General features: G+C 36.8%; 1 protein-coding gene across 1 annotated transcript; it reads right to left on the minus strand.

Annotated features, from left to right (window-relative positions):
- Positions 1 to 556: 556 nt before the first annotated feature.
- Positions 557 to 1482, minus strand: LOC131538497 (gastrula zinc finger protein XlCGF57.1-like). The gene is made up of 2 exons (XM_058772370.1): positions 1097 to 1482; positions 557 to 620 (listed from the first exon to the last, which is right to left on the minus strand). The coding sequence occupies exons 1-2, from the start codon at positions 1480 to 1482 to the stop codon at positions 557 to 559; spliced, it is 450 nt and encodes a 149-aa protein (XP_058628353.1).
- Between the last annotated feature and the right edge of the window lie 10701 nt (positions 1483 to 12183).

A 12183-nucleotide genomic window follows, 5' to 3' on the forward strand; every position in this document is an offset into this window, starting at 1 on the left:
TTCTCAGACTTATCTAATGCATATCTGATGCAGATCTGAACCTGCAGAGCTCAGAGACAGGATTGTGTCCAGCAAACACATCAGGAGAAGGTTACAATAATATTTGCTTGCAATGAATGTTGAAGAGCACAGTGGCCTCAGACATCAGACAAAGCGCGAAAACGCAGTTTGAATTTGGCAGTTATGCGACGTCACCTAACGCTCTAAATCCCATATGTGGGACCGTGCCGCTCAAAAGGTTAAATGCATTTTAGCTTAAGGCAAACAAAATGTAAAAAAAAAAAAAATAAATAAAAATATTTGAATGCTTTCTGAATGCAGTATAGACTGCTTTATGCAATTTATTAAATTCAACGCACTGTCAATGCGCCTTTATCAAATAAATCAGCAACAACTCTATACATTTTAAATCATAGGGCATCTACTATAACTGCTCAATATTTTAAGTTATAGCAAAGATGATGAATGGGTGTGGCGACATGCATTCATATGAACTTGACAAAAGAAACTAAAAAGCTTCAATTTAAAGTTTAAAGAAGAGAAGAATGCAAATTAACTATTTGAACATGGCCAAATCACTTGTGATGATCATGGTGGATTCTTGTAGGGACCTGAAGTATCTGAATTTGGGGCACATTGAGTCACTTAAAACTCAGTCCACAAAAGGTACAAGAATAGGGTCTACCGTATGCCTGACTTTCCATAATGTCATAAAAAGTTATTTTTCAGATACATATCACAATTAAATCAGCTTCATCCAGAATGAACAAGCAGGCAATTCTTTTTGTAAATCTCTTTTCACACTTGGAACTTTGCAAGTGACTTCTCATGTCTATGATATGTGAACTCCTTTCACACAGAAGACACTTAAAGCCTCTCTCCACTGTGAATCCTCATGTGGTCATTTAAGGTTCCTCTAAATCTATAACTCTTTCCACACTGATTACATACAAATGGCTTCTCTCCAGTGTGAATTCTCATGTGGGCATCAAGATTTCCTTTTTGATTGAAACTTGCTCCACACTGTTGGCAGGTGAATGGGTTTTCTCCAGTGTGAATCCTCATGTGGACTTTCAAGTTTCCTTTTCGATTGAACCTTTTTCCACACTGTTGGCAGGTGAATGGGTTTTCTCCAGTGTGAGTTCTCATGTGGTTAATAAAGTGTTCTTTTGACCGATATTCTTTCCACACAGCTGACAAGTAAACAGGTTCTCCAGTGTGAATCCTCATGTGGACTTTCAAGTTTCCTTTTCGATTGAACCTTTTTCCACACTGTTGGCAGGTGAATGGGTTTTCTCCAGTGTGAGTTCTCATGTGGTTAATAAAGTGTTCTTTTTGACCGATATTCTTTCCACACAGCTGACAAGTAAACAGGTTCTCTCCAGTGTGAATTCTCATGTGGATTTTGAGGCTTGCTGGTCGAATGAAACTCTTTTCACACTGTTGGCACGTGTAAGGTATCTCTCCTGTGTGAACTCTCATGTGGAATTTGAGGCTATTTTTATTAGTATAACACTTTCCACACTGTTGGCAGGTAAAACGACGTCTAGTTCCAGTCTTTTGAGCTCTTTTTTGTGACAAAGTATTTTCAGTCTGTAAGCAACTAAAAGATTTTCTCCGGTTACTAAAGCTTGTTTTTTCATAATGCTCTTTATGTTCATTTTCTTTCAGTTCTTGATTCTCCTCCTTCAGTGCCATTGGGTCTAAGAAAAATAAATAGAAAAAATAACCCTAGTTTAAATGGCACAAAGCAATGTATACATAAACATTCAAAATGTAAAGCATCAAAACCAACCAAATGCATGTTAGATCCTACATACACTAAGCTGCTCTCAGAAAATCTTCTCAATATTGTTAAATTTTGTGCTATGATGGCGATTAATTTCTGACTAAAAAGATAAGAGACTGTTCCTGTAGATCAGGGATGTGTAAGTTTTGTCTTTTATGGTAACCGTCCAGCAGAGGTCTGTTCCAACCCTAATTAAACACACCTGCCTGTAATGTTCAAGAAATCCTGAAGATTTATGTTAAATTGTTCAAGTGTGTGTTTTGTTGTTGTTGTTAAGATTTATTTATGGGCTTTTTATGCCTTTATTTGGACAGTACAGTGTAGAGTAGACAGGAAAGCATTGGGTGAAGAGAGATCGACGGGACGAGATCGGCAAAGGACCACGAGCCGGGATTCAAACTCAGGTCACCGTTTGTCGACGCGCTAACCGCGAGGCTGTTCGCGTCACCTACTGTTCAAGTGTGTTTGATTACAGTTTGTTGAGCAGACAGGGTTGTGATTATTCCTACTGAGAAGTTGCTGATCTAGGTTGCATTTCCCAAAGCATCGTAAGCCTAAGATGATCGAAGCTCCATTGGTGACAATGGGTCTACGATGTACTTAGGCTTACGATGCTTTTGGGAAATGCAGCCCTGGTGTGTAGTGTGCACATAACACCAATTAAACGGTATCCCAGACAGTGGTGCAGTGTAAGAAGAGCAGCAAACCAGCAACTTCAATTCCAGGTTCACACTACAAATTACCGGAGTGTATTAATGTTATCAAAGATGGTATTGCTAGGCTAATAATTTCTTTCCATTAAATTCTTACAAAAATAGAGATATTAAAATTAAGAATCTGTGTGTTGTATTGGCAGCAGTCTTTTGATAGTCACTTTTCTGTTTATTAAACAGACATTATCCATCTTAGAAATGCTGCAGTGTTTAATCAGATTACTCTTTTGTTATGTTGGACAGACCCCCTCCTGAAGTTCACTGCTTCCTTTTAAATTAACTTATTGTTTATTTAAATGCCTACTGTTGTGTTCTCGTGATGTTCTGGGGTGGAGAGATAAGAATGACTTTTTATGTTGCCCCTTACCAACCCTAGACTCGGGAGGACGTAACATTTACACACAAGGCTTTAAATGGCTGGTTTAAACTCTCTAGGGCTTTTCACACATTAAATTGTTAACCTTGGGTCATCCTAAACCCCAGATAAGCGGAATCCTGGGTTATTTGTAAATCACGTTTCACACTGCTCATACTATGCCTGTGGTTAACTGTTAACCCTGGGTATTCATTAACAGACGTTTCACACAGTACATTCCAAAACCCCGGTTAACGTTCTTGTTTGCATACTTGCGGTGTCACTGTCTCTGATTGGACAAACAGCAGGCAATCTGTTTACATGGCTTTTCCCACGTCTTGCCAGTTATTAAAAACGTCGCCACTTACGTCTTTAGAATCAGCGAAGATTGAGGAACAGCTGATCAGCTGTACAGGCAGGGATAACCATTTTTAAATAAATTTAGTAGTAGAGCTACTGCAAGCGATTTAGTGCTGGAAATCCATTTATCCTTTGCTGAAACTTCTGTGTCTTTGTGAAGAGCGCAAGTCATGGTTGCTTAGCAATGGCAGATGCCATGGGTATTGCAATTCTGGTCTGTACCCAAAGTTAAGACCTCTGAAATCATAATTAAGACTTTCTTGTATAATTAAAGACTTTTTAAGGCCTTAAATTTGATACAATTAAATTTCTAACTTTTTAAAGACCCGTGGAAATCCTGTTTTTAAATCCCCAAAAAACCTAAAGTCTCAATAATCAAGCCATTTTGATTTTCTGAGCAATATGATGTCATACTGCTCAAGCCCTGCCCAGAAACGCTGACAGATTGTCCCATATTAGCATATTTCTGTCCTCAGCCAGTTGTACACTGTCTGCCATTTTCTCCGCGCTTGAGCAGCTGTAGCAATGTCTCGTAAGCAATGCATGCATTTTGTAATTGTTGGATGTAAAAGTGAACATAAGACTCTTCACTTTCTCTCAACGTCAGAGCCACTCAGGACGCAGTTTTCTTTTTGATGGTAATGCGCCACCAAATACACCTAAATTCGTTTATATCTGCACAAATCATTTTACTCCAGACTTCTTTCTGAACAAGGGACAATTCAAGGCAGGTTTTGCTAAGAAGTTAAAACTCACAGATGGATCAGTACCTATTGATCATGATCCAGCTGCACCTCTAGAAAAAGTAAGTCTTACACTTTATATTTTCATGATTATTTGAAAAATGCCTTTCCTATTCCAGGGAAGAGAGATTTGCGGTAGCTCATTATGATTTAAAGAGCCATGCACCGAAACGGGTCGCTGTGAACAGAGGCGTTATAGACAAGGTAAAATTTACTTGTTTAACACTACCATTGAGAAATTTTAACCTACGTATGTTAAAGTCATTTCATGAAGACCCTAAAGAATCATACCAACTTGTGGAAAATAGGCATCCGATGTCCAACAATTTAATGTTTGAAATTTAGTCTAGTTGTTTTTGCTGTGGTATTTTTGTTAAAATGTGTTCTAAGTATTCTGTAGGCTGCTAATTATTGCTTGTTATGCAGCTGTAACAGAATGCTTTGTAAAAAAAAAAAAAAATAAATAAATATGTTCGACAACTAAATGTTTGACTAACTTCATTGGAATCGAAACTAGGAATCGATAAGCAGAATCTGAATCTGAACTGGAATCGATAAAATTCAAACAAATACCCAACCCTACATGTCACACAAATGTCCAAATAAAACCACTTTATTTATGACTTTCTTCATAAAAATCATTCATTTCTGTAGAGCTGGACATTTTAATAAGGATGAAATGAGTGAGTTCTGCTTTGAGAATGAAAACCAACCTGTTTGTTCCTCAGTATCTTCATGTTTGACTCTGATTGTTTCTTCAATTTTCAAGTCTTCACTCTCCTCTTTTATAAACGCCATCTTTATATTAGTGTGTCACGTGGATCTCAGTTGATCCAACAGGAGTTTTTCTGTGTGTTTGGACACTTTGTTCTGCTTAAGATGAATAAACAACAGAAAGAAAAATAATTTCAAACTAAATCTCTGAGTGTCTCAAGAAGCTCCCTAGTTCAGTAGTCAGCGCACTAATAAGGGAGTCAGTAAGAGTGAGAGCTAATGGCTTTAAATGACCTGACAAGACGAAAACATCCAAAACTAGCATTAAAATTAATAAAATATGAAGTTAGTTTGATTAATTTATTTTTAATAGGTATTTGCTGATTTGTAGATCACATTTAACAGATTCCACTTTCATGAAAACATTTGTAGTTGGTTTATAAGTTATCATCACAAATGTTTGTTTGTTCTCGTTGCATTTACACAGTTTGAACCGACTCGAAAAAGTTTCAAAAAGCTCTGTTTCTCCATCACAAATTCCTAGTGACTGAATTCATGTTCATGATAAACTGATTCACGATACAGGGAGCGAAATGAGACGCACCTTTTATGTTAAGTTACTCATGTGTGGATGAGCTTTACTCACACAAATATCACTAGGTAAAGCAGATAAACTAGATAAATTACAACGTTACACTCGGTAATAATTCATTTCAGCATTACATACAATTGTCGTATTGATTTAAACACTTTAATGATTAAAAGCACACACCTTTCCTCAGCAGAATCACAGACGCAGGAGCGCGGCGCAGCCTTATGACGTCATAACTACAGACCAAAATAAAAGTTTTGTTGAGACGCTAAAGAATAAAATGTTACTTTAGAAAACAAATATAAATAACAGATATGGGATTAATTTAAGGGGTGAACTGCAGAGCTATCATAACTACCGTTTGAAAAGCTTTCTGTACTGTGAAGTGTATTTAATTCATGAAACTATGAATCTATGTATCTTTGTTTTCATATTATGAATGACTGGAAAAATAAACGTATGAATATTTGAAACTCATTAATTTGTAGATCAAAACTTAAATATCTGGCTATGGGGATCTAACTATTTAATTACTAACTTAAACTGAATCCTTATGACAATAAAAAATAATATGATAATGTAATCTTATTTCATCTCAGTTTCTCCCCAGAAGATTAGGGCAACAATTCAGATTTCAGCTTTATTTACTTAAAGTGGATTATATTAAAGGTCCATGACTGTAAAGGAGTTCAACCATTTTTGACCGTCTGAATGGAAAACTTAAATTAAGACATAATAAATTGTGTTTAGATGAATGAATACTGGCCAAATCAGACATTTTGACACATTTTTGTGTGTATTTGTCAAGCATGGTAATATGCAAAGAGAATTCAAAGTTGTCCATCAAAGTGTAAACACTGTAAACATGACTTAAAACTATTGTGGCAGATCATCAGATGCAAAGAGTGAGGAGTATAGAGAATGGGAATCTTTTGCATTAATGGTCACCATATTTTATCACAAAGACACTGCAAATATTCATAATATTCAGTCTCATTCACTAACTGTGATACTGATATAACAGCTACAAACACAAATGGCCGGGTATCGACGAGCTGCCACATGTAACAACATCTGGCTGACATGAATGCTTCTCTGAAACTGCTGAGATAAACTGGTGAACAGGTGCAAGGAACAAAAAAAACAGGTGAATGTCAACAAAGCATTTCAAAGACATTATACTGAGATGCAAAAACAAATTCTATTTTTCATATATGCTCATTTTCTATATACAGGGTTCATACACATTATCAGTCAGGGCCGTGGGACTCATTTTCAGCACTGGAGTTTCATGCCTTAGACCAGCCCACTTTAGTTCATGACTGACTATATTAAAATAATATAACTAAAACCTCAGTATATAAGTCTGCAATAGTGCACTGTTCTCTACAGCCTTGTAATTCATTGTATTTTTCTAGAGCTTTCGTTTTGATGTAAAAATCTTAACTTCAGAAATGGAAAATTACAGGGATAATTGTACTGTATTTGTACTGTACCATAATGTATGTCTGCCTGCAGTTAAAAAGTTCCCAGAAGTAATCACATTTGTTTACCTATTTATGTACAATTATTCTACAAAGAATTTTAGTCTATTCACAAGTAGTGTAATAATTTAGGAGGTGAAAACACTGTGAACACATACAAATGGCATGAAATTTGAAAGCATAACAACTGAACATCAGTCAATAAAGCATCTTTTTAAACATTGGAAATTACCTTTTTGAAATAAAATTTTATTGCAACCATATAGCCTATGAATTAATGAAAATGCATATTTTTCTGTTTCTGCTGCTTGCATTTGTACTTCAATAATGAGGTCCAAGTTGAAGAATAGGCTACGCTAGAAGTCAATTTTTTAGGTGTATTTTTTCTCTCTCTCTCTCTCTCTATTTAACAGCATTAACTTACAATAGTGAAAGATGTCTTCCCTCAGATAGAATGTTTTCCTGCCTTGCTGGATGTCGCTTGGTCTTAAAGGAACACGCCACTATTGTTTTAAAATAGGCTCATTTTCCGACTCCCCAAGAGTTAAACAGTTGAATTTTACCATTTTCTAATCCACTCTGGTCTGGCGGTAGCACTTTTAGCACAGCTTAGCATTGACAATTGAATCTGATTACACCTAAACAAATTTTCTCCGGTTATGAAATCATGATGTTTCTCATACTGAACTTTGTCTTTCGTTTCATTAAGTTCTTGACTCTCCTTTTTCAGCAGCATCAGGTCTAAAGTAAAAAGAGACAAATATAAAGTTTTTTTTTTTCAATGACACAAAGCAAGACATCATTCAGACATGTATACTACCCACTAAGCTACTGAAAGAGGTGCTGCCTGTAATCCTCTATAGTGTTAACACTTTGCTTTCTGTAGGAAATGGCCCAAATACTTCTCAAGCTGGCAGTTATTAAACCCCTTATGAAATTGCTTGACTCAGCAGAACTGGTTAAATACAGACATCTCAGATTTGACATTTACATTTAAAATATTAGAAAACTATTGTTCTCTCAGCTATGATCAGTTTTAAGGAGAAACCATATTTGTGAACAATTTCAGTCAGGATTTAAGCCCCATTGTAGTACAAAAACCATACATATTAAAGCTACTAATCACTGTTTTTTGTTATATAATCATTGCTACATGCATTCCTTCAGGTGCTGTTAGATATTATGACAAAATAGACCATTCTGTTGGACAGTTTGAAAATTATTTTGGCATGGTTTAATGCCATGGTTAGCATTGCGCTTATCTGACCGCTACCACTTTGCTTGTGTAAAAGAAGAAACATCTCATCAAACACAAGTATGGAGTGCCACAGGGTGAAGATTTTTTTTAAAAACTCCGGTTGCAGTGTTACTGTATAGACGGCGAAACCGGAACCAGTCTAACATGTGTTAACGTGTAATTTGATGCCTGCTACAGGTCTCAAAAAAGGGCTGAAAAAGCAAGACATTTTGAAAAGATTCAGCTGGGAGAACATCTAGTAGAGCCCTGCATGGGCCTCAAATTTAGGCCCTAGCCTGGCTCGTGTCCGATAGCTTATCAGAATTACCATCCCGAGCCCGTCTTTTTTTCCCCCTTCTCCCAATATAGCTTATACTACTGTTTCAGCTATTAAAATAATTCAGTTTTGTATGTAATGGCAAAGTGATTATATTTCGTTTCGTTTTTGTTTTTTTTTAAAGTTAATTTAGAAAAACGTTTGGACCATTTTTTGTTCGTTAAATATACGTGAGACAGTGAGCCAATGTTTGATCAATTTAGCGTTCTCAAATCATCACGACTTGCCTAAAATAAAATCTAGGCTATAGATATAAAACAGTTAAAGCATATAACAGTGTTTAAACATTAAACCTAGATAAATGTGCACTGTATTCAATGGTTTGTGCTGAGAGTGTAAGCTAAAGTGTGCTTTGCAGGACATGGAGATGCCAGCGTGATCACTTGCAATTTTTTCAGTGGATACGCGGTCATTTTTGCTCATTAAAAGGTAAGAGTAATACACCATTCGGAACTGTAAAGGGTCTACTTTTATTTGTGCGCACTCACAATATCAACAAAATGTTGTGCTTTTATAAAATAAAGAAAACAAACACGTTGCGCTCTCTGCCGTCTCGTCTTGAACTGCTCTTCACAAAAATGAACCGAAACTCAGCGAGTAGACTCACAGACATGACAAATATATCTATAGGCTAAGCCCTATTCGGACAGGACTAGTTTTCTAAACTACGTATGAGTTTCGATTCTTATCACCTGACGTCTGCGATTTTCATGTACCAATTCGGACGGGACTAACATCTCCGTGTTTATTACAGAGGTGAGAGGGGTTGTACCAATGATTCGCTCAGCAGTCCAGACTACCCTCTGTAGTCTTCTGTGGTTAGATTTGGTAGCTGAGCTGAACCAGACAGTTATTGAAGTGCAGAGGACGGATTCAATGATGACAGAGTAGAACTGTTTCAGCAGCTCCTGTGGCAGGTTGAACTTCCTCAGCTGGCGAAGGAAGTACAACCTCTGCTGGGCCTTTTTAACAATGGAGTCTATGTGAATGTCCCACTTCAGGTCCTGGGGGAAGGTGGTGCAATTACTCCTCAATTACTACTCTTCAAGGTTTGGAGATTGAAGTAGTATCTAAGTATAAATACCTGGTATTTTTAATTGATGACTCTCTTTCTTTTGGGCCTCATATTCAGTACCTTGTGAAAAAATTAAAGTCGTAACTGGAGCTTTTTTTTTTCTTTCTTTTTTTTGAGTCAAGTCTTGTCTTTCTTTTGAAGCAAGGAAGAGATTGGTAGCAGCTACTTTTTTGACAATGTTGGATTATTGTGATATCATTTATAATGCAGGCACCTAAGCATTGTTTACAGTCATTGGATTCAGTTTATGATGGAGCATTAAGGCTCATCACAAATTCGAAAGCCCTTACCCATCATTGTTTATTGTACTCTCGGGTTGTTTGGCCGGCGTTGTCGTTAACGGTGTATATAAAATCATTTTAGGTTTACTTCCTTCGTATTTACAGCAGAATATCATTCAAAAAGGTGTAAAGAATTATGGTCTTCGCTCAAAAGAAAATGATCTTTTAAGCATCCCTAAAGTTCGTACTAATATGGGTCAACGGACATTTAGTTATGCTGCTCCATTTGATTGGAATCAATTACAAGATAAGTTATGCTTAAAAGAGTTGGTATCACTAACTGATTTTAAATGTATTTTAAAGGATCTAGTTTCAGAGTCATTTGATTGTAAATGTTTAGAGTGACTTGTGAATCTTTCTGTACATGTAAATTAATGTATTTTGTTTCATGCATAACTAAATGTGCTGCCTTGGCCAGGACCCTCATTGTCAGCCTCTGCTGTTTGTACTGTAAAAATTATAGTACTTGATTGTCTTTTGAGAATATATACTGTATGTTAAATAAATTAAACAATTAATCATTAATTGAAAAGTACATTGCACAATGGGAGACGCATTGAACTAGCTATTAGTAATGGTAACACTGCGATGTACAGAATCAAAGTTCATTTTCCTGCTCATTTTATTAAATTTCAGGGAAAATCTAATAGCCTACATTTTTCTTTATTGTTCCGAAATTAATATCACATTAATTGTGTGTAATTTTCTTCTTTTCTTCCTTTTGGCTGAGGGGATTAAAGCGGTTTAGAGAGCGAACAGTACATACCCTCATCTTTCCGATTTTCTATGCCGTTCCTTTATTTAGAAATAAATGTATCAATTACCAAGCAGTTTTGAAAACCAATGCCTAGTCTAAAAAATGCAACTAATAAAAAATAATAGTGTAGCCAATAATTGCACACGTTTCTTAATAGAAATTTAACTAATAAAAAAAAATACGTGAACTGAAGTCGCAGCATCAGAGTTTACGAGACAACTTTGTTGTTTTGAGCACTCCATTTTACATTTAGACCATATAGGCCTAACACTTTTTAAAGTAAAAGCACAAAGAACGTTATGTTTTAAGGAAATAGGCCTGAAGATATCCCGGTGAGGGATACAAATAAGTGTTCATTTGGACTCACTATTACAGTTATGTGACATTAGGGCTAGGACGATAACCGCATTACCGCATAACCGCGGTAATTAGATGCCGACCGCGGTGTTGAGGTCATCACCGTCACCACCACACTTTTTTTTTTAAATAAATTTTTGCCAGTGGAAGTTACAGGAGTGCATATGGTGTATGATATTAAGTATAAACAATAATCATTTGTCAATTTACTGTCTTCCGTCCAATGTTCAAGGGGCTGCTGGAGAAAAAATTAAATTAATAAAAAACACTTCCCCATATGTTTAATGGACTGTCCCTCTCCCTTGCGCGGGGATTTATTTTGTGTGTGTGTCTGATTATTAATTACCAGGCTAGGTTTCAGTACTTGTGATGTCTACAGATAATGTTCAATAAAATACACACAAACACAGGCATAAAAGACAAAAGCATAACGTAAACAGTTGGAGTTAGATTTTAATTGCAGGTGCTTCAAACTTCTCTTATGTGGTATAGGCCATTTACAGTTGACAACATTAAATGCCTCTCCGAGGCCTTTGCAAGAGGAGCGAAATACCAAAGTGACAGCAATCAGTGGCGAGTACTTACTGACAGCGTGACTCGCTATTTGGTTGAAGAAATGGTGCCATTCCGTACCGTTGAGAAGCCAGCGTTCAAAGCGATGCTACAGGCTATTGATAAACAATATGTACTTCCCGACCGAAAGTACTTTTCTCAAACAGCGATCCCTGAGAAGTATCTCTCAGTAAAGGACGGCATAATACGGGAGTTGAAAGACGTTGATCATTTCTCAGTGACAACTGATATGTGGTCAAGCGTAAACATGATGCCATACATGAGCCTGACCATACACTATCTCGGTGCAAACTGGGAACTAAAATCGAAGTGGCTGGAGACCGTGTTCACGCCAGATAGCCACACAAGTGACAACCTGGCGGAAGCTTTCAGGTCCTCCTTCCAAGAGTGGTCCCTGGACGAGAGGAAACTGGTTTGTATTACCACTGACAATGGGGCAAATATTGTGGCTGCAGTGCGAAAACTTGGTTGGAAATGGCTAAATTGCTAAATTGCCGTCACCAATGCAATGAAGACAGAAAAGGACCACACCGCCCAAGCCATGGGTGTGTGCAGAACATTGGTGACAACTTTCTCGCAGAGATGGCAAAAGAAGAGAAAGCTGCAGAAAGAACAAGCCGAGCTCAATATTCCCCAACATTGCTTAGTTCTGGTGAGTTGTGCTGAACTTCTATTCCTGTTTCTTTAGACATTGTTTTGGGTAACAGTCCGTGGCGTGGATATAAATGCACTCGTCCAAACAAAACTTGTTGAAACTTTGAATAAATTATTGTACAAAGAAATGGGTTACAAACGATGACAAAAACAGTTCCATAA

Source organism: Onychostoma macrolepis, chromosome 04 (assembly GCF_012432095.1).
Source record: "Onychostoma macrolepis isolate SWU-2019 chromosome 04, ASM1243209v1, whole genome shotgun sequence".
NCBI lineage: Eukaryota > Metazoa > Chordata > Actinopteri > Cypriniformes > Cyprinidae > Onychostoma > Onychostoma macrolepis.

Bases quoted from the DNA above. Each gene is read 5' to 3' on its own strand.
- LOC131538497 (XM_058772370.1), bottom strand. From the start codon at position 1,482: ATGAGAGTTCACACAGGAGAGATACCTTACACGTGCCAACAGTGTGAA. The intron at 621-1,096 runs GTTCAATCGAAA...CCCCAAATTCAG, and splicing joins TGCCAACAGTGTGGAAAAAG to ATACTTCAGGTCCCTACAAG.